This window comes from Salminus brasiliensis, chromosome 5 (assembly GCF_030463535.1).
Source record: "Salminus brasiliensis chromosome 5, fSalBra1.hap2, whole genome shotgun sequence".
In the NCBI taxonomy this organism is placed as follows: Eukaryota; Metazoa; Chordata; class Actinopteri; order Characiformes; family Bryconidae; genus Salminus; species Salminus brasiliensis.
Genome location: NC_132882.1, coordinates 25,458,993 through 25,485,467, shown reverse-complemented (window position 1 = coordinate 25,485,467; position 26,475 = coordinate 25,458,993). Strand labels below are relative to the sequence as shown.

At 39.3% G+C, this 26,475-nt stretch overlaps 1 protein-coding gene across 7 annotated transcripts in view; it reads left to right on the top strand.

The window, feature by feature from the left end:
- slc12a7b (solute carrier family 12 member 7b) overlaps positions 1 to 26,475 on the top strand; it is a 68,459-nt gene that overhangs the window by 38,287 nt on the left and 3,697 nt on the right. For 3 of the 7 annotated variants that reach the window (XM_072679956.1, XM_072679958.1, XM_072679962.1), the window contains exons 2-25: positions 835 to 929; positions 1,372 to 1,503; positions 3,370 to 3,516; positions 5,467 to 5,521; positions 5,674 to 5,804; positions 6,241 to 6,482; positions 8,137 to 8,348; positions 9,840 to 10,004; positions 10,958 to 11,056; positions 11,267 to 11,324; positions 11,580 to 11,754; positions 12,342 to 12,460; positions 12,908 to 13,006; positions 14,554 to 14,673; positions 15,147 to 15,251; positions 16,352 to 16,520; positions 17,158 to 17,353; positions 17,640 to 17,806; positions 18,402 to 18,533; positions 18,843 to 18,950; positions 19,801 to 19,917; positions 21,597 to 21,772; positions 24,368 to 24,382; positions 26,209 to 26,342. In XM_072679956.1, coding sequence (XP_072536057.1) covers positions 835 to 929; positions 1,372 to 1,503; positions 3,370 to 3,516; positions 5,467 to 5,521; positions 5,674 to 5,804; positions 6,241 to 6,482; positions 8,137 to 8,348; positions 9,840 to 10,004; positions 10,958 to 11,056; positions 11,267 to 11,324; positions 11,580 to 11,754; positions 12,342 to 12,460; positions 12,908 to 13,006; positions 14,554 to 14,673; positions 15,147 to 15,251; positions 16,352 to 16,520; positions 17,158 to 17,353; positions 17,640 to 17,806; positions 18,402 to 18,533; positions 18,843 to 18,950; positions 19,801 to 19,917; positions 21,597 to 21,772; positions 24,368 to 24,382; positions 26,209 to 26,342 — 3,168 coding nt within the window. The remainder of the gene's footprint in view (positions 1 to 834; positions 930 to 1,371; positions 1,504 to 3,369; positions 3,517 to 5,466; positions 5,522 to 5,673; positions 5,805 to 6,240; positions 6,483 to 8,136; positions 8,349 to 9,839; positions 10,005 to 10,957; positions 11,057 to 11,266; positions 11,325 to 11,579; positions 11,755 to 12,341; positions 12,461 to 12,907; positions 13,007 to 14,553; positions 14,674 to 15,146; positions 15,252 to 16,351; positions 16,521 to 17,157; positions 17,354 to 17,639; positions 17,807 to 18,401; positions 18,534 to 18,842; positions 18,951 to 19,800; positions 19,918 to 21,596; positions 21,773 to 24,367; positions 24,383 to 26,208; positions 26,343 to 26,475) is intronic. The other 4 variants (XM_072679959.1, XM_072679963.1, XM_072679957.1 and 1 more) reach the window with 3 other exon arrangements.

Here is a 26,475-nt window from a genome sequence, read left to right as displayed (position 1 = left end):
TAGTGAAGATGGTTTTCAGTGGCGGGATAGAGAGGTAACAGACCTAAAAATTCAAATCACAAATCACAGCCGATCCATGTTTAAAGAATTTTTAAAGAAATGGCCAAACACGACCACAAGAGGACTTAACTGCAGTGTCAAAGGAAAATAAAAAGCAAATAAAAGCAAAGTTTAACGAAAACAAGGATGCAAACCAAAGAAATGGCCATGGCGAATAACATGCCCTGTGCCTCTTTACAGTGCGCTTGAATGCATTCTTGCATCACTTTAAAAAGAAGCCTAAAAAATATTGGATTTTTGTTTTGAAAAGATGTTTGCTAGCACAGTGGGCTTATGTAGATTCATGCATAATTTGAAATGCTGTTGTAAGTATCATTAGCAAGGTAAACCTTAGCTAGGTAACATCAGCTGGCATGCTAATGTTGCAGTAGCGATGTTGTGCGAGGCCAGGCACAGTGTCTTGTGTTGTCTTCCTGCATCATAACTATCATGTTAAGTTGGGGTTTGTGTGTTAGCTTTGGGCTAAAGTATTAGCTTATGGCTATGGACCAGGACAGTATAAAGAACAGCTTCTATGATGTCGAATGTTCTAATAACATTTACATATTAATATTTACCACATTTTCATTTCTTAATTGAAACATATGAAAAACTAAGGTTTCCAGTTGAGAACACAATGTATGGTATTGCATCAGTTGCATCAGTTTTGAAGTTTGTTTAAAGTTTTACACCCCTGGTAAAAAAGACCTATTTGTTTGAGGCTAAATATAATAATGATAAATGTTAAGCTCCTAACTGACAAAAACCCCCATCCTTCTCTCTCTGTTATTGCAGGTGATGGAAACCCAAAGGAAAGCAGTCCGTTCATTAACAACACAGACAATGATAAAGGAACACTGTATGATGGCAAAAACATGGCTCTGTTTGAGGTACTGTTTAGTTTACTTTATGCATTTGCAAGTGTTGTCAATTTGACCTTAAATATCCACAGTGTTGTAACTGTATTGCAGTAAAATAACTATACACTCACAGCTGAATGAGCTGCTTGTTTGGTATTGTAAAGGTACCAGATGTAACGCTATGCTCATTGCTTGCTGTGGGTCATGTGTTTCGCATCTTTGTTGTTTTCAGGTTTGTGGCCAATAGTAAAGTAATTTATGGGCTGTAAAGTCTATTTCTATGTTGGTTTATGATTTTGGACAGGCAAAGCTACTATTTGGTTTCCATCCTTTGATTTTGACCAACAACCGCCAGTGTTTCATAAGCTGAATTCTTTGAATTGCATTGGGCGGGCATGAATTTGATGGTTTGGGATGCTGCGCTTTTATCTTTCTTTTTTCTTTTTTTCTTTTTTTTTTTTGACCTTAATAGGAAGAAATGGATAGCAACCCCATGGTGTCGTCACTACTCAGCAAACTGGCCAACTACACCAACCTCACTCAGGGGGTTCGGGAGCACGAGGAGGCAGATGAGGAGGAGGAAGCAAAAAAGAAAACTGTCAAAGTAAGTGGTAGGCTGCTAGAATGGGTGGTTTTGTGGTTTAAGGGTAAAGCTTTTCATTTTGAATAGAATGAAGCTATTGTGGAAAATAATTATAGGGTTTTGCACTCAGGGTAGAAGCCTCTGTTTAGCTTCTATTCACTGGCTTAGTGGAATGATACTGTGTTACAATGTGTTTGATGGATAAAGTTACCTGCAAGTTTGTCAAGTAACTTGGCAAGTAACTGGTTGCAAACTTGTTTAGAACACATTAAAGGGCCAGTATGATGGAAAACTGGATACCCCCCCCCCCTGTACAGTAGTGTGTAAAAGCTGAAAAGTTTTTAAAAATACAGTCAAATACAAAACTAATCTGCAAGAACTGTTTGGTTAAAATTCTCTTTTTCCCTGATTATGAACATATCTCTGCTCATTCAGCTTACCACAGTATAGCCCTGCCTATTCATACTGGAATACAGAAAAAGGAGAGGTTCTAAAAAGGGAAGCGTTTAAATGAATTATGACTATTCTTGGACCAAAAAAGCTGCACAAATGTTGTCTGTTTCTGAAACGGAAGACAGCTGCCTTGATTCCTTGCTGTCTACGCTGTCTCACAAATGAGTTCCTTAGAAGACAGCATTGTCATGATGATGCCAGGATACTTCAGTCTGCTAATGGCATAACTAATTCTCAATAAGCCAGAGTTAAGCTATTACAACTGACAATTTCTTTTCAGAAGTAAAATATAATGTGAAAATAATCATGCTTGCATGTAACTCACACTTGTACCGATTTCTGTTCGCTTCCACCATGTTGCTTTTTCTCTCAAGATAAGCCAGTGCTAACCCAGAGGATCATGGGATCAATTTTAGCGGTCAGCGATGTATACAAACATTCAATTCGGACATGACTCGGTACCATCCTACATTACTTTTTAGCCGTTGTAATTGGACCTCAAGGAAAAGTGTAAAGTGCAGTCCCCTTAAAAGTTTTTTTCCAGAATATTCAGAATGCTAGTTTCTGGACTCATAACACCTCAGCAAAAATGCCCAGACTATTAACAGAGCAGTGCTGCCCAGTGTTTCCATATATATAGAGATATAAAAGTAGCGGCCGTATTCAGAGGCTTAATGTTCTATGCACATATGTGATGGACAAGAACAACTCTTTGCTTTGTTTGGCAAATTCCAAGCCCTGAGGGCACCTTCGTTTTAAGAGTCTGCCTCATTGGTTATTGCTGACTCTAGGAAAAAATTTCGAGACTTTTTGTTGGAAAATTGCAAAGTAATGCCATGAAAACCACATGCTAGACTGACCGCTGAGTGGTAGAGACTTGAAACGAAATGGACTGGGTAGTCCTGATTGGCCAGGCAGAGAACATGTAGACGAGACTTGGGGTACTGGACTTCAGTTCAAGGGCAGAATGAATAAGAGCTATGCTTTTGAATGGATTGTTATCAGAGTAGCGGAGACGCTGATCTTGATGTATGGTTAAATGGAGCAGGGTAGGACTCTGTCTTAGTCGGACATCATTGGTATGCAGATCATTCCTGTATGCAGTTAAGAAACTTTCAGCCTTGGACTTCAGACGTTCCTGCCAAAGGTGGATTTTTAGAAGGTGTATCTAATCTGTACATATTGAATGTCTTTGCCAAGCTTATGAACATTTGGTCTTTTTTGAGTGAGCACTTCTACACACTGTGTTTAAAGGTAGTGGTTTGATAAAGATAGACCTTACGATCGTATTAAAGTTTGTGATTGGCATGTTTTAGTAGTGTTCCAGGCTGTTAATGCTTTGCTTGGTATTAATACATTACAGTACAGTATTTGTCTAAGTATCTGGTTAAGTATGTGTAACTCAGTGTTTGCTGTGTGCTTCTCTCCGAGCAGAGTCCACAGATGGGGACGTTCATCGGCGTCTATCTGCCCTGCCTACAGAATATCCTGGGGGTCATCCTGTTTCTGCGAATGACCTGGATTGTGGGCACTGCAGGCATTCTGGAGTCCTTTATTATTGTAGCAATGTGCTGCTCTTGTGTAAGTATAAGCTACCTGCTCTTAGGTGATTACAGATTTCTCTCTTAAAAGATATTGTCAGTGTTATAAGACAACCTAAGAATTTTTTACTTCCCCCTTTAAAGTTACAGTTTTGTAGAGGTTCTCATCTAAACAAAAGGTGAGACATTCTGGTACATTTTAATACCAGTTAGTCTTGATTTTCTAAAGGAACTGTTAATCAAAGATGAAGAGTTTTACCACAAGCTGCTTTAACTTCATTGTCCCTTGTTGCCTAACAAAGGTGTGGCTAAAAATACTTGGTGATGAGATTGTGTCTGCGTGTGTAATTGCGCGTCAGTGGATACGGTGAGTGACGCTGTGTGTGACAGCGTGTGCTTCACTCAAGACTTCTAAACCTTGGCTAAAAGTGTAGCCTCCCTTCCTCATCAGATGTAGCTCTGGCATGTGATGGCTCCTGGCAGCTCGGTGTGTAATCTCTTGTGCTCAGGACACTTTGAGACAGGTGTTTATTTATAACCCAGTGCAGACGAAGGGATCAGCCGCCCCTTTAGAGGGAATGTTATTTACAAGTGTAGCAATACATGGCTCATCTACTACTTCCACTTCAGCTCCCTTTCGGAAGCATGAGAATCCAGTGTCAGGATGGGAGAGACTGTACTGTTATATAATGGCAGACGAAATGAGTTTTGAGCTGCATAACCAGGTGTGACACAGCTACTTCAGACCACGGCCCTTTGCCTCAGACCTCGTAGGCAACTCAAACGCACTAAAAAAAGGATTGTGCAATCTTACTGCCAACTTCAATTACATAAACATTAATGCATGCCATAATGGAGCTTACAGGTGTTGTGTGGTGGGAATGATGGTCTAAGCATAGCTCCATTCACGTCATGTAAGTTTTACTTTGAATTTGAGTTTGTTTTATTTTGAATTGATACATCTCTCGGCTGTCCCAGTGTATAGTCTTCATTCTCTAATGATGCCCTACGATAAACCCGAAATTGTGAAGAAAGAATGAACCCGAGTCACACAACAAACAACAAAAATAGTCAATATCACACAGAAAACTCTTTAACTTTCAATGGCAGTCAATGTAAAAATATTTTAAGTATATAATATACTTTAATATATTAAGTCATTTTGGAACATTTCTATTGGTCCATTTACCATGAATTTTTGATGCAATGCATAAAACAAGCACTAAATTAAAATTAAAAAGTTAAAAAGTACTAACATATGCACATGGCCTGCATCTGCATCATGCGTTGTTCTCCAATTGGTTAATAAATGCTCCAATATTATGAAAGTTCAGCATATGAAGTCACTTTTAACGGTTTTACTTCTTCTAGTCTGGCTTGTGCCATAATCAGTCTGCCCACTTTCATTTTGTGGATTATAATGCACTACATATCAGTGATGTGATGCATGTTTACAGTTGCATATGAAAAGTGGAATATGAAAAAGATTTTTTTTAACCATGTTAAAATGACAGTGACACTTTAAATATGCCACTGGCACATTGGTGACACTTGGTTCTTTCCAAAACTAGAACATACTGAATATAGGTGACAACACCTATGGATAAAATAAGCAAAGAGGTAGAAAAAGTGGGAACTGCTTTATTGAGGTGGTGCCAAAGATCACCTTCATTCAAACAGTGCTCTTTCAATCGCTAAGCTTCTGTTCATTGGTAAATGACCAGTAAGTGGCTTTAGCCCAGCTTTTCATGGCATAGGCTGAGACTGAGGCAGAAACAGCTGAGGGGATTTATTCTGGTCATTTTGCCCGAGCCTGCTCAAGGACACTCAGACACACAGGCGTGTTACATAATAGCCAGATGCACATATCCTTGAAAATAATTAAACCTTCCTAAAGCAGTGACCTCTCAAAGAGACTCTTTTACCATTCCTCTCCTAAACAAGCATTGGAGGATTAGTGCTCTGATTGTAAATGTGTTGTTTCTTTCAGACAATGCTCACAGCCATATCGATGAGTGCCATTGCTACAAATGGAGTAGTTCCAGGTGAGTCTGTGATGTTGTGTTGACCTGCATTTCTGGCACTGCTGTTAATTAACAGGGATGCTGTAATAATAGCTATTCACAAAAGAAGCATGTAGATCCTACTTGCTTACTCTTTATTTATCTTTTTTATCTTTACTCTTTATTTTATTTAGCTGGCGGGTCGTACTACATGATCTCCCGCTCGCTGGGCCCAGAGTTTGGAGGAGCCGTAGGACTGTGTTTCTATCTGGGCACCACATTTGCTGGAGCCATGTACATTCTTGGTACTATAGAGATTCTCCTGGTGAGTTTTGCACATTTTGTCAAAAAACATTCACCCTTAGAACGACTCCCCTGAAAGTGAAGAACACAAGAAAGATTAGCAGTCCATCTCTTTCACAAACATATTCACACACACGCACACGCCCTGGCTTCCTCTCACATAGCGCTTGTGTTTTGGCATCCGCTTCACTGGCGAACTGAGAATACTGCACACCAACACAGCGACCTGCAGCAAAAAAAAAAGCACTCAGAGCTGAGACACTACTGACACTACAGAGAACTGCAATATGAATGGGCAGGGCTAACTGTGGTAGGCTGAATATGAATCCATGTGAATCAGTCATATTCCAATAGTTACCGAAATGGCAGGTCCATGGTTGGTTTCATAGTAGATAAAATCTGACCGAATCTGTACTGGTTAATATCTTAATTGTTGCTTCTGTTCTTCTGTAATTCAGACCTACATTGTGCCCAGTGCTGCCATCTTTAAAGCAGAAGACAAGGCCTATGAGGCAGAGGCCATGCTGAACAACATGCGAGTGTATGGCACCTGCTGCCTGTTCCTGATGGCACTGGTGGTGTTTGTTGGAGTGAAGTACGTGAATAAGCTGGCTCTGGTTTTTCTGGCCTGTGTTGTCCTCTCCATTCTGGCCATCTACGCTGGAGTCATCAAGACCATCTTTGAGCCACCAGACTTTCCGTGAGTTACACAACCTGCACAGGAGCATTGTTTGTCTGCTGACCTTAGTTACTGTAAAGAAAGAATGTTTTTTACTGTAAAAAGGAGCAATTCCATTGCTTTTAATGCATTACCTTCTCATAGGAAAACCATGCCTTCTTTCTTATTCAAACACATGAAAAAAGCATAAACCATGTAACTAAACATAAAAAAAAGAAATGTACTGAGATTGGGTATCAGCCTGGGCCTTTATTTTTAAATCAAAAGTTCTTTTTTATTTAGTGAAATTCATATTATGCTTATTCCACTGCTGAATAATTTTGAATGATTTAAGCTTCGTTTCTTTTGTGTACTTTGTGAAACAATATTATGAAACAAAACATGAGCAGAAAGCATTCAGAAGGACAAAACAAATTTACAAAAATAAAAACATTTTGGCTGAAACATTTTTTTTTGTCCAGTTTGTGGGACATTTTAGCCAGTTGGCATGATTTTGTTTTTCATATGATTGCAATTGTTTCAAATTACCCTCCCAACTCCATTCACTTCCCCGCGTAGCAGTTTGATTGTGTATAGTACCCTTTCCATCTGATTCACCATTTGTAAAAGTGTTTTGGGCTGGTAAAAATGTTTCACAGCTTGTAAATGTGTTTTTATTTTTGTAAATTTGTTTTGCCCTTCTCAGCCACCTCACAAACCAGTACATTTTCAGTACTAGTCAAAATTCATTGTTCGTCATTGCATCCTCAAAAAAAGTGTTTAATTCTTTTAGATCCATACTTGTTAGAACCACTTTTTTGCTGCACTAAATCCTGTGAATTGGTTTTACCGTCGTTACACACTGTTTAGGAGTGATTTCAGGTTGTTCAGGGTGTTTGGATGATGCTTGTGGATTGCAATATTTAAATGGGCCACAGACACTTGATTGGATTGAGGTCTGGACTTTGCCTTTGCCCCTATAGAACATTTAGTCTTTTGTTGATCAAACACTGCTGAATTGTTTGGCATTGTACTTCAGATCCTTGTTTTGCTGAAAGGTGAAAGGTTTGTCCCAAGCATTTTTAGCCGGTTGTTTTGCAGTATCTCCCTGTGTTTCACACCTTCCAACTGTTTTAAGATGATGCCAAATTCTCACTGAAAAGAAGCATCCCCACAACATGATTCCCCTACTTCACTTTAAAACTTATTCAAAGTGATTCTTGGTCTCTTTGTGGGTTCCCTCACAACTCCTGTTCTCTGATGCTGAGTTTTTAGGAATGGACTTGTCTAGGTAGTGTCAGTAAGGGCAGTATTAGTTATGCAGTGCCAGTTAGGCAGTTAGGACAGTATCTTTCATTTGAGGACTTGGGGCTTTTTCCAGTTAGTAAATATTTTCTTATATAAAACCAATATTACTGTAAATAAATTCAATTTACACATTGTCTTGTGAAATAAAATGACACAACCCAAAATGTTAAAGTGGCAATGGTGACCCAGACAAATCTGAAGACTGTTGAATATGTTTGCAAGGCATATATACGATTAGTCATAAAATTAGCACCACCTGCCTAGTATTGAGTCGGTCCCTCTTGTGCCACAGATCTGAGCATTCGAGGCATGGACTCCACTTGATTTTTTTTTATATCTTGTTATGATTAGATAAATCAAAATATGTATTTTCTCCTCCCGTGTAAAGGGTCTGCTTGTTGGGCAACCGCACCCTCAAGAACCATGGCTTTGACAAATGCTTAAAGACGGATATAATTGACAATGTGACAGTCACCACAAAGCTGTGGTCTCTTTTCTGTGATACCCCGGATTTAAACTCCACCTGCAACGAATACTTTACCCTCAACAATGTTACGGCGATCCAGGGCATTCCTGGTCTCACCAGCGGAGTCATCTCAGGTAAGGAGCGTGGACTCTCAACTAAATACGATGAGATATTTTTACTAGGGCTGATTATACTGAACACTATACTTGAATTGTACGTCAAACGTGGGGCTAAGCACAATGAGTATATATTGTTATACATTATGTATTATACTGAATACCTTGGTCTTCCATTCCTTTTGTGCCCCAAGGCTGTATTTCATCTGCGAAATCTGTGTGATAGCAATATAATATACAGCTGCAAAATGGCATGTGAAAGTCAAAGTCATGAGTGAGACCTGTGCAAAAGACATCCCTTTGACATGCCATGCATTGGCTTTTTTGACTAACTGTCAGACTTTGGTTAACAAATCGGTCCTGAAGCATGTCAACAGTCGTAATTAGGAACTGTCAGATGATTCAAATATTTAAGCTTTATAAATTCTCTGACTCCTCAGCAACCATGAGCCCTTCCATGGGCCTTGCAAACATCCAAGCTGCGAAGTACGCTGTTAAGATTCTTGAGGAATTTTTGGAGGTTCTTCAGTTTGAAACTATGGAGGAACCTCTTAGGGTGCTTTGAGGAACATTCAAGGATCTGTTTCCTTCTAAAAACCTTTTCTTGAAGGTTCTTCAAAGCACCTTGACACCGTAATACCCTAATGCAGAAAAATATATATTTTTTTATTTAAATTATTATTTAGTAACTACAGGGACTTCTGTACAAACTGGCGTGGCTATTCTCTGGTAATAGAAGTTTGTAAAAATGCTTTAGGCCCGCCGGCAGGCCATAGGCTGTTTAATGGGTTAAGAGGATCCTCCACAGTTTCAAATTGAAGAACCTCCAAACGTTCCCCATGGATCTTATACTTTTCACAGTGTAGAGTGGAAAGCCTCATAGCTGCAATGTAGAAACTACATTTCAGGGTCATGCAGAAAAGTATTTTTCATCCATCTGGGAAATAAACATTGCATGGAAATGCATGGTCACTCAGATGATTGTGCTATGGACTGATGAAGTCAAAATAAAGCAAAGGTACTTTTTTTTTGGTACATATTTAGCAAAGGTACTTTTTTTGGGGGGGGGGGGGGTATACTTCAATACTTTTGGAATGGCCCTCACAGTCCCCTGACCTGGAGAGCCTTATGAAATTTGAAACCCTTAAAAAAAAGAAAAAAACTGTGGTTGTAGGATGACCCAAATATATCTCAGAGATAGAATCCTTCAGCAAAGAAGAGTCTTCCACTGAAAGACATTTAGCTGCTACAAAAAGTGTTTGCATGAATGTTTGAACTTGCTGAAGTGATTGTGTTTTTTTGCTTGTTTACTATAATGGTTATGTTTTTAATTCAGTTCAATAAAGAGTGTCATTTAGCTAAGACTGTATGAACAACATATTGGCTTTCTTTGCTCATCTAGACATAAAGCGTTGTACCACTAAACACACTTGTTTGCATAGTTTTTACTGGATTGCAAGATTACCGTCTCTCTTTTTTTATATAATGTGGTGTTGTTTTTTTGCACAGAGAATATGTGGTCAAGCTATGGCCATGCTGGCATGCTGGTAGAGAAAACCATGAATTCAGTGGAAGCATCTGAATCCTCTAGAGACATTAACCTACCCTTTGTGGTCAATGACATTGCCACCTTCTTCACACTCCTGGTCGGAATCTACTTCCCTTCAGTTACAGGTAAGCACACTTTCTCCTTTCTCTCTCACTCAATCTCTCTCTCTCTCTCACTCTCTCTTTCTCCAACTGCACTCTTTACACCCTTGTCTTACTTGTTATCTTACTTGTTTTACTATACAAATTTCAAGTTTGCATTTTCTATCTTAAAAATCGCCTCGGCTACATTGAAAATGAAGGTCTCACTCTCAATGTGCTGAGTTTAAATAAAGGTTAAAAATACCCACACCACCCCCCATTCTGTCTATGTGTTCTGTACTATGGCACTGCATGTTCTGCGGATGGTGGTTCATTCCTCTTGACCCCATTTCTACCCACTTACGTTTAATCTGTTCTTACTCGGTGGCTTTAGCTCTATCTAAACTCCCGTAGCCAGACTGTGAGCTAGTGCGGACATCATGCTTATCTAACCCTTTCAGCTGCAAGTGTTTCAGACCAGTCCTTCCCCTTTGAGGGGCCTCATGTCTGATCACTGTGCAACACAATAGTACACTGATCAATACTGATGTTAGGCTTCGAAAGTTCCTTAAAGTATATTGTTGCTGTCACAAACTCTTTTATCTACATTTTGGAAATGTTTCACTTTTTGACATAAATCTGGCAGTTGTGATTCATATAGGAGCAATCAATAAGAATACTCAAAATGAAATACAAATTGAAAAAAATCTTCCATTAAAAGTTTTTTAATGTAAATTTGCACGTTTGGAGACACAAGGTTTTTGCGTAACAATGATTATATGAAAGTAGGAAATACGTATATGAAAGATCTTCATTTACAATACCAACAACATTAAACAGAAAGCAGCATTCAAAGCTGTATTGGCTTACAAATCAGATGCTGAGAATATGTTTCCTGTTATTCATAATTTTTCATATATATATATATTTATTTTTTTGCATTTCTGAAAGGCAAGTGTGAATAATTCCCACTTATTCTCTCTATCTCTGTTTTCCAGGTATCATGGCTGGGTCTAACCGGTCTGGAGATCTGAGGGATGCCCAGAGGTCTATTCCCATAGGAACCATTCTTGCCATAGCAACTACTACCATCATCTGTATCCACTGTATAGACCTTATGGCTTTACATGGAGGATTATGTGACAGTAAAGCCTACACGTTACTGCAGTTACTGCTGTATTGAAATGCATTAGGAGCAAATGGACTGTATTGTTATAATCTAGTGTTTGAGAATAAGTGTAGGGGGGCGTGGGGCTTTTCAAATTCTTGTCCCTGTGAGGGTATTTTTCCTTTACTGCATATACCAGACCTCTCTTGTGTGGTGCTGTTTGGGGCTTGCATTGAGGGAGTGGTTCTCAGAGATAAGTGAGTTCCTTGTGTATTTTCATGTTTATCCCATTCATGTATTTATTTCAGTCTAATGCTCTAGGATTGAATGCTGTTATTTTAACAATGCAGTTCCAGTATCAGGGCAAACCCGTGAGTGGTTTGTAAGGAGAATGGTGTCTTTCATAGATCTTGGGGGAGGCATACTTTAGCAAATAATTTACTTAATTCAGCAGAAAATCTCAAACTGAAATTCTAGCTAAAGAAGAAACTGTGTGTGCATATGTGTTTCAGGTTTGGAGACTCGGTCAAAGGAAATTTGGTGATTGGCACTCTGTCTTGGCCCTCCCCCTGGGTGATTGTAATAGGCTCCTTCTTCTCCTGCTGTGGGGCAGGTCTACAGAGTCTCACTGGCGCCCCCCGACTGCTCCAGGCTATCGCTCGAGATGGCATTGTGCCTTTTTTGGAGGTTTGCTATCAAGCTCACTCATGGAATCTGCTGCTATTTAGTGGCTGGTTAAGGTGTAGATTGAGCAGGCCTCTTGGTAGGGTTATTTAGGCACTGGGGCAAATAGAAATTACCAAGGGTGCACCGGTACTTTCACCCAGTGAAAGAATGGCAGTAAATGCTTTCTGAATGGCATCTATCTTTCCTGTTACTACAGAGCTGTTGGGAGTAGACTACAAACCAAATAGACCCCATTTACACCCAATCACTTTGCCCATCTTGAGTATCAGGATTACATCTGGATAAGAAAAATGCAGGTGTAAACATACCCAAGACATTAAGCATTTAAAACAAATACAATTCGGGAGGTGGTAGGAGACACATATTCCGTCCCACATAGCGATTGGACTTCAGTCTGACTAAATAAAAATCTTATTAGGACACAATCCAGATGCTAATCCCATGTGGTTACCAGGAACAGGATCAAAGATATTAACCAAACAACAGCATACTAGCCACCTATTAGTGCACACAAAGCCAGTCACAGATGCTTTTGACTCCTACCCTTATAAACAGTATTCTGAATGTGTTATTGGTCATTTTTTTAGGTGTTTGGCCATGGCAAAGCAAATGGGGAGCCCACCTGGGCCCTGCTGCTCACTGCGGGGATCTGTGAGACGGGCATTCTCATTGCTTCGCTGGATGCAGTGGCCCCCATTCTCTCCATGTGAGTGTAGCTGTCAATATCCCTCTCATGTTGTTGTCTTTATTGAGCACAGTTCTGTGTCTTTGCCACTTTTACAATAATTACAGTCATAGACTGACATTTCCTTGTTATCTTTTTTTTTCAAATTTTAATAATATATCTTTTAATCCTCTATTAATCCCCTCTGCTCCAGTTAGTATGTCTCTTATCTTTTCATATCCTTTTCCTTTTGTCCTTTTTCATCCAGAACCCACGTATCCTCACTTCAGTCTGCCCTCTCAGCTACTTTAATGATGATAATAACTTTAATAACCTCTTCTTCCAGCCTGCTTTTCTGCCTCCCTCTCTCTTTGTTCCCTTTCTCATTTACATACTCAATCTATTTGTACATTATTTTTTATGTTATTATCGGTACCCTAATTTTTTAAGGCTTTTGAAGGAGTTAATGTGTGTTTTTTTTTCTTTCAGGTTCTTCCTGATGTGTTACTTGTTTGTGAATTTGGCCTGTGCTCTCCAGACTCTTCTGCGCACGCCCAACTGGAGGCCTCGCTTCAAGTATTATCACTGGTGAGCACTGAGCCTGCTTCTCAACTAGTGTGGGATTGTGCTTATTGTTTTAAATGACTAATGAATAGTAATATAGTAGTGCTACAGTGGTTAGTTGTTGGGCAGCCATGGCCTGAAGGTTAGAGAAGCGGCCTTGTGACCGGAAGGTTGCCAGTTTGATCCCCTTAACTAGCAGCACCTAACTCCCAACTGCCCCCTGGGCACCACAGCTAGAGCTGCCCACAGCTTACTGTCCCCTTGGTATGTATGTACTCACTAGCATATGTATGTGTGTTCACTGCATACAGGAGTTAAAGTCGGGGGTCAAATATGAAAATGGTGATTGAGTGGTTCTTCCATCCTCTTTCTTGTTGACTAGTTGTTGATGGCATTAATGGCAACATCATGCTCATTTGATAAACACAGTCACTCTGACAGATTACAGTATAATCTTATAATTAAAGGTACTTTAAATGGGTCTTTGAGGGATGCCATACAAGTTCTTTAGACCTTTAAAGGGCTCTTCACACTCACATTTTGGTTCAATGACATTAAAAATACTGCAGACAGCAAAATGATCCTATTAGTGTATTACTCAAATAGTAGTTGAGAGATCATTTAATTAATTAGCTTGAATGAATCACAGTTGCACAAACAGCAATTTGGATGGAAATATTGATCCCAGTTGTAACCGTTGTAACTGTGCCTGGTACCTATACCCATCATCTCAACTTTCTTTGAGGACACAACCTCTCAAAAGGACACAGATTTTGGCTTATACCCAGTCCCTGGCACATTTAGCCTGGCTTAGGCATTGGGGCAGTTTCGGTGGCCGACTCCACACGCTGTAGATTTCGCGTGGCATCTAAGCTTCACTGCTGTCCTTAGTCCAGCCCTGCGGGATAAATCTCATTACTCACTTCTGTTTTGGTCATGTTAGGCCATTGCACATTCAATTAAAATATCTAAATGATTAAATAAAATATTCAAAATATAATCTTTTTTTTAATTAATTAAAGAATTATATTTTTTGATAGGATCAGCAAAAGTACAAGCGTCCAGTTTAGCAATGCTGAACCTGGATATTAAAGCAGCACCATTGAAAATTGGTATCACAGTTCATGTACAGCTGTGGTTCCTAACCCAGGTCCTGAGGTACCCTCTGCCCTACATTTTAGGGATTTTCCACACTTTTAAATCAAATCATGGTTATGTTCGGTTGTCACATGACATTAACACGGGTGTATACAAAATAAAAAATATATAGAATATAAAAATATTTAATATATACACATACATACCAGAATTACCCTACTTGAATTGAAGTGGGTGCTTTAGAGCAGGAACAAACAAAAATATGCTGGGTGGGGTTTTCCAGGACCATTTTTTGGGAACCTGTGATTTGTAGAGTGTAGACCATTTATTCAACCCATTTCTTCATCTCTTGATATGTGGCCGCTGGGCATTTTGGTTGTGCCTGGTCTGACGTGATGACAACAACGGATGCAAAGTAACAGTTTTGTCTTCAGGTGAAGACGAACATTCATGTTCCCTTTCTTGTCCAACAGGGCGCTGTCTTTCCTGGGCATGAGCCTGTGTCTCGCTTTGATGTTCATCTCTTCCTGGTACTATGCCCTGGTGGCCATGCTTATTGCTGGTTGTATCTACAAATACATCGAATACAGAGGGTAAGCTCAGCCAAACCGCACTGGAACAATCAGCACCAGCTGAAGTTACATGGATTTTGGAATTTTCCAATATAAAATATTCAAAGTGCGCTCAGTTTTGGCCAAATTTTCAATTCTCTGGCTATTTTTGAAACTTGAAAGCTGTATCACTGTTATTGTTTGTTTTCTACTATGACGACTGTGTAAATAGTTCATCTAGCCATATGTGTATATATTCAATGAATATTTTTAGAATAATCCTGAAATAATCATACCACAACAATCACATGATGGGGTGAATCATTTCCTAAAGAACCATAATTAAATCAAGTTGTGAGATTTCCAGCCCTGGTGGGGGCTTAATCTGATCAAGTTGATTGTGGTAGTTTTGTTGAACAGAGTAATGACCATGAGTAAAAATCATGAACAGAAATTGTTAATGTCCACAATCTACATCTAAGTGGTGTTTTTTGTGTGTTTGTGTGTGTTTGCAGGGCTGAGAAAGAATGGGGAGATGGCATCCGTGGACTGTCCCTCAATGCAGCTCGCTACGCGCTCATTCGACTGGAGGAAGCACCACCACATACCAAGAACTGGAGGTGAGAAAAATGCAGTGGTTTTGGAGCACAGCAGTACATCTGTGGTTCATAAGTGAGAGAACCTGAAATCAAAATGGCTTCTGGGTGACATTTGGGTGGCTTTCGTGGGCACATTTGATCATTGCAGAAATAATAATGTGGTAATACTCATCTACTTTCTCTTTACTCCTTTCTCTTTCATCTACTTTAGTCTGCCCCTCAGATTAGAGTCTCCCCATTTGCCACCTGTATAATCCAGAGAGAATTACTATTTGATTTGTCCCTGAGCCTTTGCTAATCCCAAATGGAATAAATAACACCCACATGGAATAAATAACTGTCCTCTGTAGCAACTCATCAAACCTTAAGAATGCTGCTGTGGAGAAGATTCAGGGGGGAAATAAATTCTTTGTTCTTCTCAACCCGGTCATCAGAGCGGGTAGAGCTGTAATCTGTGTCAAGAGGGGGGAAAAAAAACCCTCATAGTGCCATCTGGCCGAGTGTCCTGTGTTTAGGTGGCACCTGTGTCCTGCTGCATTCTCAATGTTCCCTAAGCCTCTTTACCTGGCTGTGTGCCACCAATCCTTACTACAGGCAAATAGAATTTGCTGATGGCCTTTGTATAAGTTTGTACTGGAAATTATGGTTTTATCCCAACTCCAGATTGTTTGCCTAGTAGTGTTTCAGCTTGTGAACCTTTTACTGAGAAAAACAGAATCACCTCCTATCATTAGAAGGGGTTTCTTTTCTTGTGCCACCTTTTTTTTCATTACTATTTTTGCCTACATCTTATATAGGGTTATTATACTGAGTTCCTAATAGAGCCACAGATAAAGCAACAGATGATCTGTACTGCGCATTATTTAGTTCCTCTCTATATGGTACATATAGTTCGAAGTAATCTTTTAATCCTTCGCCTGTCCTCTCAAACCAGCACCATCTCATGTTCAGACATAAGAACGGCAGGATTAATTGTAATTATAGGGATGGTAAAGCAGTGTCACTTCTGAGAATTAAGCTTCTTTAGATATTTGCTTTAATACATCTAAAAACAAGCGCAGAAATACTTGAGCTGAAATATGGTGGGCGTCACATGTTTATCTTCTACTTTGCTCTGTTAGGCCTCAGCTGCTGGTTCTGCTTAATTTGGACTCGGAGCTACGAGTGAAGCACCCTCGTCTCCTCTCCTTCACCACGCAACTCAAAGCAGGCAAGGGCCTCACTATTGTGGGCTCAGTGCTCGAGGGCACCTATCTCACCAAGGACAGTGAGTCCAAGAAAGCGGAACAGGTGAGATCTCAGGTCTTTTTCTTTATTTGCTAGATGGTCTTGGTCCTAAATAATGTCTGCAGTGCCATATATTATTTTAACTGGTGTTTTAATCACACAACTGACACAAGTAACAGGAGACCTTAAACCCTAAGTGGTTGCAGCTTCCCATGTTAGTCCCAAAATAGTGTTTTCTGTCCTAGAGTATCTGCGTTTTTTCCTTTACTTCAATCCATGTTCACCTTGCTAATCAAACACTCTTCCAAAGCAGAGGAAAACTCTAAGTAGGAATGCTACAAGACTGAAATAGTTTCAAAAGGTAGAGTGGTACATAGATTAATCTAGTCCAAAGCATGGGGAGAGACTGAAGCCTACTGGCAATAGGGAGAACTGCAGCTGTGTGCATTTGAGTAGATTTGTTTGGCCTATTTTATGGAGGTATTGACAGAGCTATTGGTCTAGCCAACATAATTTATGAACATCAAATACTATTTTTTTTCTTGCTTATGTAGCGCTGGCTTATCTACCAAAATCAAACTGTCTAATTACACACATTAGATCAGTTCATTTTGTCAGCTCTTATCACAGAACTTACTGAGCTGTAAAAAAAAACAACACTAATAACTTTTAAATAAATTTTTTTCCCGTTAATTCACAGAACATCAAGGCAGCTATGACTACTGAAAAGACAAAGGGTTTCTGCCATGTTGTGGTGTCGTCCAACCTGCGGGACGGTATCTCGCACCTCATCCAGTCAGCTGGTCTTGGGGGCATGAAGCACAATTCTGTGCTGATGGCTTGGCCTGGTTCATGGAAACAGTCCAATGACCCTCTCTCATGGAAGAACTTCATAGGTTAGCATCTCACTTCTACTAAAATGAGCTCTATTCTGACACACATTAATGTGTATATTCACACACAGTAGTACTTGCTCTTCCATAAACAAATACACAGCTGCACTATTGTTCTTTATTATTGAATCACTTATTAATATATGTAATATTAATTTGTGTTATTTGAGGTAGCAAGTAATCAAACATTGATTCCAACCCTTCAGCTGTAGTGTATAAGCCAGACTGTGTAATATAAATACCTCTATTATAGAAGCTGAAAATGGCTCTCACCCTTTGTTATTCTCAGAGACGGTGCGAGAGACCACTGCAGCCCACCAGGCTTTGCTGGTGGCTAAAAATGTGGACAGCTTCCCTCACCAGGATAGGCTGGGAGAGGGCACTATAGACGTGTGGTGGATTGTCCATGATGGAGGAATGCTCATGCTGCTGCCCTTCCTGCTCCGCCAGCATAAGGTACAGGGTTCTCAAATTAATTAGCTTGTGAATGATACTGGGAGAGTTGAATTTATCAGTGCCATCTTTGCTAATGGAAAAGTAATAGATATTTAATAATTTATCTTCTCAGTCATTTATCTTTTTTATCTGGTTTGTCTTTACCTTCTTCCTGCTTGGGTTGCAGCAGTATACCAGTTATAAGTATACTATAGTATGAAAATAATATAGTATTATTACTAATACTATTATCATGTAAGCAAACAGAGATTTTAAGCACTTTCATACTATTTTCAGAGTTTGGTAAACAAGTTAATTGATTAATGGAGAAAATAATCGGCAGATTAATCTAGAATAAAAACTGTAATTAGCTAGATACAAAATAGTTCCAAAAAGTTCCACCTTATGTGTAGCTTTCTTATTTATTTACTGTGTTTATTTATGTATTTTACTGTCAAAAGGGACTTTTTACATATACTCATATTATAAAATATGTTATAAATCCTTCTAATTGTATTCATTTAAGGGTCACCATATGAGTCATGATAATATAATAATAACAATAATAATAATAATAATAATAATACTTCTTACTCTTACTCCTTCTCTCTTTTAGGTGTGGAGGAAGTGTAAGATGCGCATCTTCACTGTGGCCCAGATGGATGACAATAGCATTCAGATGAAGAAAGACTTGCAGATGTTCCTGTATCATCTTCGGCTGGATGCTGAGGTCGAGGTTGTAGAAATGGTAAGATACCAAAACCTGTAAAAAAAAACCCTATAGGTTAATTGTGGTAGTGTTAATTGTTGACCATAAAACACCCTAGCTAATGACAATGTTGGCCGTTGGCTTGGTAGGCGGTGAGGGTATGAAAAATTATGTTAAACAGATTTTCTAGATGTTAACCTTTTCATGTGTGACCACAATGTATAAGTACATGCTTTTATTTCCTATCTCAGTAGAATTGGCCACTACAAGCATTTATTTTACAGGTGTATGTCTTGGAAAATGTATCTCATCCAAATTGTTTTGCTCTTATGTGTTTTATGCCAACAGCATGATAGTGATATATCAGCTTTCACTTATGAGAAGACCCTGGTTATGGAGCAGCGCTCACAGATGCTGAAGCAGATGCAGCTGTCCAGGACTGAGCGGGAGAGAGAGGTAATGTTTTCATTTCCTTGTTATGAATCGGTTTACAATACATACAATGTTAGCACGATGCATGAGCCCCAATCTGATTCTGGTGCAGTATTTACCATTTAGAACATTTTTGATGTCTTGCAATATGATATACTGCTAAAACCCATGATTTCTTACTTTTGAGTGTTTTTAATAAGACAAAGTAGAAAATAGACAACAAAATGAAAGGGTAACATTGGGAATCTATTAATGTTTTACTCTAACTGGTGTGTTATAACGGTTTCTGCTTAAATGAGAAACTAAAGGTTATCCAGTTTGTGGGGCGAGTGTGTTATCCATGACACTACCCAACCATTCCTAACAATGACTCCACTGACATAAGCATTGTAGGAATTGTTCTTACCAGAAAGTTTATTTTTGTAATACAGTAGTCTAAGAAAGGCATAGATAAATAGGTCTATTGCAATATATATTTACTTTCTAGTTTGCAGTAAGATTTGTGAGATAGTTTTCAAATGAAATCTAATGCAAACATGATAACGGATCAATATTACCTGAATTATCAGTATGTAAGCACGACATTTGACCGACTAGCTGTGTGATGTTATGTTTGATAAAACTCTGGGTTGACATAAATTCACTGTACTTTAAATTGGTTATTTAAGTCAATAGTGCTTCAAGATTTATTAAACAAAGATATATTGACAGTCTTATTATACAATCCTTGGTCACTCTTTAATACACTTAAAAGAAATAAAAAAATTAAAGGACCCAGCATATGGCCTTGTGGCACACCATTATTGAGCCATTTGACATGTGGCCCCTCATCTCCTATATTGCTGCTGCTGCGGGGAATGGCACTTACCCCCAGATTCAGAGCATCACTGACGAATCTCGTAGCTCCATACGGAGGAAGAACCAAACTGGGGCCCAGTGCTCAGGCTCAAGTAACCAGGGCGCTCCACTGGAGGACGAGAGGGACAATGAGGTAGTACATGCAAAAATTATGCCCAAGAGATCACCACCATCCAGTACCCACAATTACAGAGCCACAGACAATGGCAGAGAACCTTATGTGAAATTGCATCACTTCAGATTAACCTAATAGGATGTATGGTTGGTTGCTCGCAAGGCTGCATAATATTTTGTATGTTAAGCGTTGCTCTGCTGTCGGCCTTGCTGATATCACATGCACCAGACAAGTGTTTTTAATTAATTAATACATAAATCTATTAATATCATTTCAGAATTTTTTTGTTCAAAACAAATGGAGGCCAGTGTTAAACTGTATGATATGAAGGGTGCATCAGTGTGTATTGAATATACTGCAAGGCATACTGCTATGGCAGTAGGTAGCTATATAATCATAATGTGGCATTTTGTCTATGTGGTGCAACCATTGGTGCTTTTACAAAGCTTTCAATTTGGTGCAATGAGAGTCTGGTAGTCACTGCATTATTGTGGCTCTGTAACTGTTAAGGTGTGTTCCTTCTCCCATTGTGACTCCTCCCATTAAGCATGCGTCACTGGTATTGTGCACGGTGGCCTCCTCCTCCTTGTGAGCCCCTTGTGAACATAAAGTATTTTTTCCCCTGATTCCATTCCCCCTTTACCATTGCTGCCCATATTATAGACTTTCGTTTTTACTTAGCGTGGAAAAAAACAGGGGGTGTTAGTTTATATTTCCGAAAGGTATTGCTTCGTTTATTGGGTTTTTTTTTTCAAGTTTCATTCACAAATGATAATGCATCTCATTGCATGCTGTCCTGTTGATGTAACACACTACCTCATCAGCTGTTCACATGCTAATAAATTTGCATGTTGCTAGTAGACTTTGTATTACATGATGTGGAGCTACAGTGCACACCCTTAAAATAATTGTATGCAAAACAGTTGACACAAAAGGCCTATGTTTTTCTAAAGGGTTACAGGTCATTTGTGGAATTTACTGCTGTCCTTCAAAAACATTAAATCTCTATTAATTTTTTGACAATTTTTGTGACTCACATTTGTTCTGTACAGTGTGTGCAGAATTATTAGGGAAGTTGTATTTGAGACTTTTCAGAGTCTGTCAAATCTCTCTTCTGACCCATTTTGCCAAAGGAAAGGAAGTTGCCTAATAATTAAGCACACCTTATATAAGGTGTTGATGTCATTAGACCACACCCCTTCTCATTTCAGAGATGCACATCACCTGGTTTACTTGATTGGTAGTTGGCTTTCAAGCCTATAGAGCTTGGAGTAGGACAACATGTATAAAAAGGATGATGTGATCAAAATACTCATTTGCATAATAATTTTGCACACAGTGTACAATCTGTCCAAATTTCATTATGAATGGACCAATATAAATGCTCCAAGAATGACCTGGAATAAGGTAATTTTACGTTGACATCCATTGAAGGTTCAGAAGTTTTTTCCTTTTTGTTACCATTTTGGAGATGCAAGGTTTTTGCGAGACAGCGATGGTCTGTTGAATTTCATTGCACTGCTGTAAAGTTTGACCATGTAATTATTGCAATAAATAAAAAAAGGAATAACAAAAGGGAAACAAGTTAGGAGAAGCAATGTTACTATGGCAGATACAGGGTAGCAGGGAATAACTAGTGTAGTGTAGACTTTGTCTAGTCTCTGTAAACTGATCTGTTGGCTTGGGTAATTCTTCAGGCTCAGCTCATTCATGACAAGAACACAGCGTCTCATGCAGCAATCAATGACAAAGCTGATGCCACTCCTGACCGGGTCCACATGACCTGGACCAAAGAGAAGTTATTCACTGAGCGCAACCGCAACCGAGAGCCGAACGCCAGTATGGGTGTGCGGGACCTGTTCAACATGAAACCGTGAGTACGCACCCCACACACTCCTCATACCCAAGAGTACTCAGCGTGGGGGATCCATTAACATACAAAGCACAGCCAAATTCTACAGTCTACATATATTGTAGGAAAAGTGTACAGCTCGGCTCGACTTGTGAGATGTATGAATGCACGTGTCCTACATATTTAATGTACCCAGGTTTGCACAGTTAGAGGGAACCAGTTAGAAATGAAAGGTTTTGTCCTTTTTTAAGACCCCATCTACATGTATCTGGATACTTATTAATGCTTTTAGGCTTCCTGTTCTGTTCCCGTTTTGAAAATGAGATTATTTAAGAACACTAACAGCTTTTAAAGAAAACACCACTGACATCGCAATTTTAAGTTGCTCATGTTTGTTGCTGACTAACAACTGAGTTTACTCTTTTGTTACACTGTGACGGAACATAGTGAGCTAACATTTGTAAAAACATGTTCTGTTCTCCCTGACCAGTAGTGTCAGTGTGTGATTGGGAGACTGCATTGTCCCCACTGCAAAAAAAATCCTTATGATAGATTTCTTTTCCAGTTTTAAGCTTTTCTAAAGTTACAATTCAGGGTAATAGTCTTTGTGTGAGGCCGAGCTGGCTCTGAACTTGACTATACAGTGAAAAAAATGCACAGTATTAAAGCTTGTGAGTTGTTAGCGCCCCCTGCTGGGCTGGCATGCTCATGCTAGCATTTTGGTGTAATTTTCAGAAATGCAGCTGGAGAAGAAAACAATATCCAGACACTTGTGAATGGGGCCTTAGACACAGAAACATTCCCTGTAGTAAAGTGACGTAACTAAGAGCCTTTTAATAGGAACCTTTCCTACATTTTTGCACCTTTTGCACCTAAGGAAACTGTACACCAGTTCCACAAAAGCAACAGTGCCAACACTCCTGTTAGAATTAGGGCAGACCTCAGTCTAGTCATGTACAGTATTTGCAGCATTTGATCTATTGGAATCATTTTAATGAACAATGAATCATTTTATAATTTATAATATTTAATCATTTTTCTTCTTAAAGGGAGTACATGCTCTATAGTTACACAGAACTGTACTCCATGTGGATCCTATGGAATCATCTTTGATTCCTAAAATTAAAACGACAAAATACTTCAAATGCTTCATCTCTATCGACTTTGGTCTGGATGAGGGTTGCATGTGTATACACAAGCCCTCAAGACCCTGCGTGTGTGTTTGTTTGCTTTGTTTTTGGAAAGGACACAGCCTGCATGATGTACACTGATTGTTGGGTGGGCATATAAGGGAATATCCAAACCACCTCTGTTTAAACAGCATGGCCCAGTGTGTAGGCACATTGTCTGGACTAACTGTCTGGTCATGCTCTCTCCATGTGTCCCGTGTCTCTGTGTTACTGAATTAGTCTCCATATATCCAGCATCCGTCAAGACTAAGTCTCTAATCTGGTTTATTGTGAAAACTGAAAACTGTATACTACAGTGCAGTAGTTCAATTTGAATCATTTTTAAAAGTTTCCTTTTAAACTAATGTGTCATTTGTCATTTCACGTTCACTTTAAAAATGAAATCTTCGTCTTCTCTCATAGTTAAGGCATCCCACTTAAAACGTCTTACGATTGTACTTATGTGTGTTTTATGCCAATTAATGTTTTTTCCTGTATCCTCAATCCTTGGTCCTTGGTACACTCTTTTAAAAATGGTGGCTGCTATAAATGGTTCTTTAAGTGATGCCACAGAAGAAGCACCTTTGGCTCCATAAAGAACAGTGCTTATAATAGTGATGGGAGTGTGAAGTGAAACCTTTTTAAAGCAATATTATGCTAGAATTGGCATTTCTTGGTCCTGGGCTCCCCCTACAGTCGGGATTTGTAATTGACGCTTTGAGCCACCACCTAAGGACAATATTTCTGGATGAGCTGAGAGATACAGAACCGTCACTGAAAGTAAAAGAAGCATGTGGACTGACGTTGCACAGTAATATTACAGGATTTTACGTGAATATGGCTCTGGTTATGCAGCATTCTTGAGAGCATTTTATCAAGTTGCATCAAGCAGTTTTAGGCATGCTAGACCCGGAGTTGCAATGATGATTTTAAAGCTATTATAAAAATGCTACATAGTGCTCATTTCACTTGATCTAAAGGTTCTTGACCAGTTTGAAAAGTTCTCAGCACTCACACATTCTTTATGAAGCTAAAAGCACTTCTTCTATGCTACCTCTCAAAGAACCATTCGTGGCACCTTTTATTTAAAGAGTGTATCATGTATCTTTTTAAAAGAGAAGAAATGAAGTTGAATAGTTCTAGTTCTGAAGATTTCATGCCCTGCATATGATAGTGTTTTTTTCCTTGCCTTATGTGCCTAGCCTGAAGACCTTGTGTAGAAAGCAGGTCCAAAGAGTAACCACTGTCGGCACTGAAATGGCACACGTGGTCAGGCAGTGATTTGTAATCAGAATAGATTAATAATAGAATAATAATTAGAATAGTCGAGATTAGCATTAAGCGTATTTCTGTTGCATTGCTGGGGTGGTTGGCATGTCCTTGGTGAAGGGTTTGCAGAAACGTCTAAGTCTGTCTCTGTTGTTTTGTCCCGTTTTCCTCCTTCTAGAGAGTGGGAGAGTCTGTAAGTCAAACTTCTCTTTATCGTAGGCTATGTGTCTGCCTGTGTTTGTACTAGTTGTCCCGTCTCCTCATTCCATGAGCGTTCGGCACACTCTGAGAGTGTGTGTGTGTGTGTGTGTGTGTGTGTGTGTGTGTGTGTGTGTGTGTGTGTGTGTGTGTGTGCGCGTGTGCGTATGAGTTTGTGTATTTGTACATGCACGCATGCCAGCATTGCATCACATCCATCACTGCTTGTTTTAAGAGCTGTAAAGCGTTTGTAATTAGCATGACCGTTGTACTGTTATCCCAGTCAGCAGAGCACATGCCTTTCAGACCACAGCACCTGATGTCAATTATTTTTGGAATGTTTGGCAATATCAAAATTCCCAGATCAGTCATTCAATAGCATTAATACTCTATAGGAGTCATTAACATTAGCATTATCCTTTTGTATTAAAATAGCGTGTAGTAAAGAAAGCACTGCTTCTTTGGTGGTGGTTAAATTGACATCAGGGTGTGGAGAAGAGCATGTGTTATGACTGGGTTGCTTATGTTTGCCTGTGTGTGTGTGTTTGTTTGTTTATTGATGATTAGCGTCAAGGCCATGTGCATATCATGCTGTGCATACCAACTCTTAATGCTGTGCACTCTAACCTCCACAAATATTTTTTTTTCATCCGTTAAAGCTTTACATATGTAAATCAAAGAAATATACACATAATTCCATGCTGTTACATAAAAAAAATTCCCCAAAAACCCACAAATTGTCATATTTGCTCAATATTGATTCTCTATTGCCTTTTCATTCTCAAATAATAACCCTCAAGTAAGTTCTAATTTTTGTCTTTTTGGAACCTGTATGTTGAACAGGCACAGAAGCACTGACCAATGTAAAGTTGTATGGTTGTTACAAATGAATGGGTGATAAACTATTGTACTTAACAACAGGATGCATAGAAATGTAGAAACATTTTAAAATGTATTAATACTCTCAATTTTTTTGTCAGGAAACCCACACCTATGGGACCTTGCTGAAGGGTTCTAAACATGTTACATTAAAAAAAAGATAACTGGTGTCTAATTGAGTCTAAGAGAATACAACCGCTGTTTGTCTCTTGTCCTTTCGCTTAGTTCCTCTCTTCTGTCCATCCACAACAGTGCTGGCCAGTCATGGGCATTTGCCATCTCACATCCACAGAATTGGGCAGACAGCACTGTCCTTTAAGTGTGCATCAGAATCAGAAATGGTTTTACTGGCCAGTTCAGATATTGTAAATAATTTATTTTGGCTATAGCTCATACCAGGGTGGTTGGTGTGGTGCAACAGATTACACCACTACCTGCCAGTGAGCTACCACACTACGTGGGAGACTGGGGTTCGATTCCCAGTCTGGGTGACTGTGCTGTGCTACACCAATAAGAGTCCTTGGGCAAGACTCCTAACACTACAGTGGCCCACCTCTGTAATACGAGTAACCTTGTAAGTCGCTCTGAATAAGAGCGTCAGATAAATGCCGTAAATGTAATGTAAAAATTTAATTTAAGACAAACAATAAACAAGTGGAACTGTGTAGGCATGACTTTAAATAGATGCTGTCGGCAGTTTTCCATGCCTCTAAGGAAATGTGTTCCCACATTAACACTCCCAGATAATATAATAATATCATTGGATATGAAGAGGGGCAAAATCCAGTGACCAAAAATCCCAAATATTGTCTTTGTATCACTGTATAATACAAATCTCCATGTCCCTGTACGGTATCTATGGTTTATCACCCATACTCTCAGGTTTTCAGACTGCTGATTTTTTTCTTATTCATCCCTTCTTTACATGCTCCCATAAAACAGCAACCAGTCTAATGTACGCCGCATGCATACTGCTGTTAAGCTGAATGAGGTGGTGGTAAACAAGTCCCAGGGAGCCCAGCTGGTCCTCCTCAACATGCCGGGACCTCCGAGGAACCGGGGAGGAGATGAAAATTGTATCCTTGTCTGCCTACCGTAGACGCAGATTAGTACATTAGCATATTCACGTTTCAGAATTTAACATTTGACCTATCCATACCCCGCCCACACGTCGATTCCTTTGGAGAAACGGTTGGACAAGCTTTACAG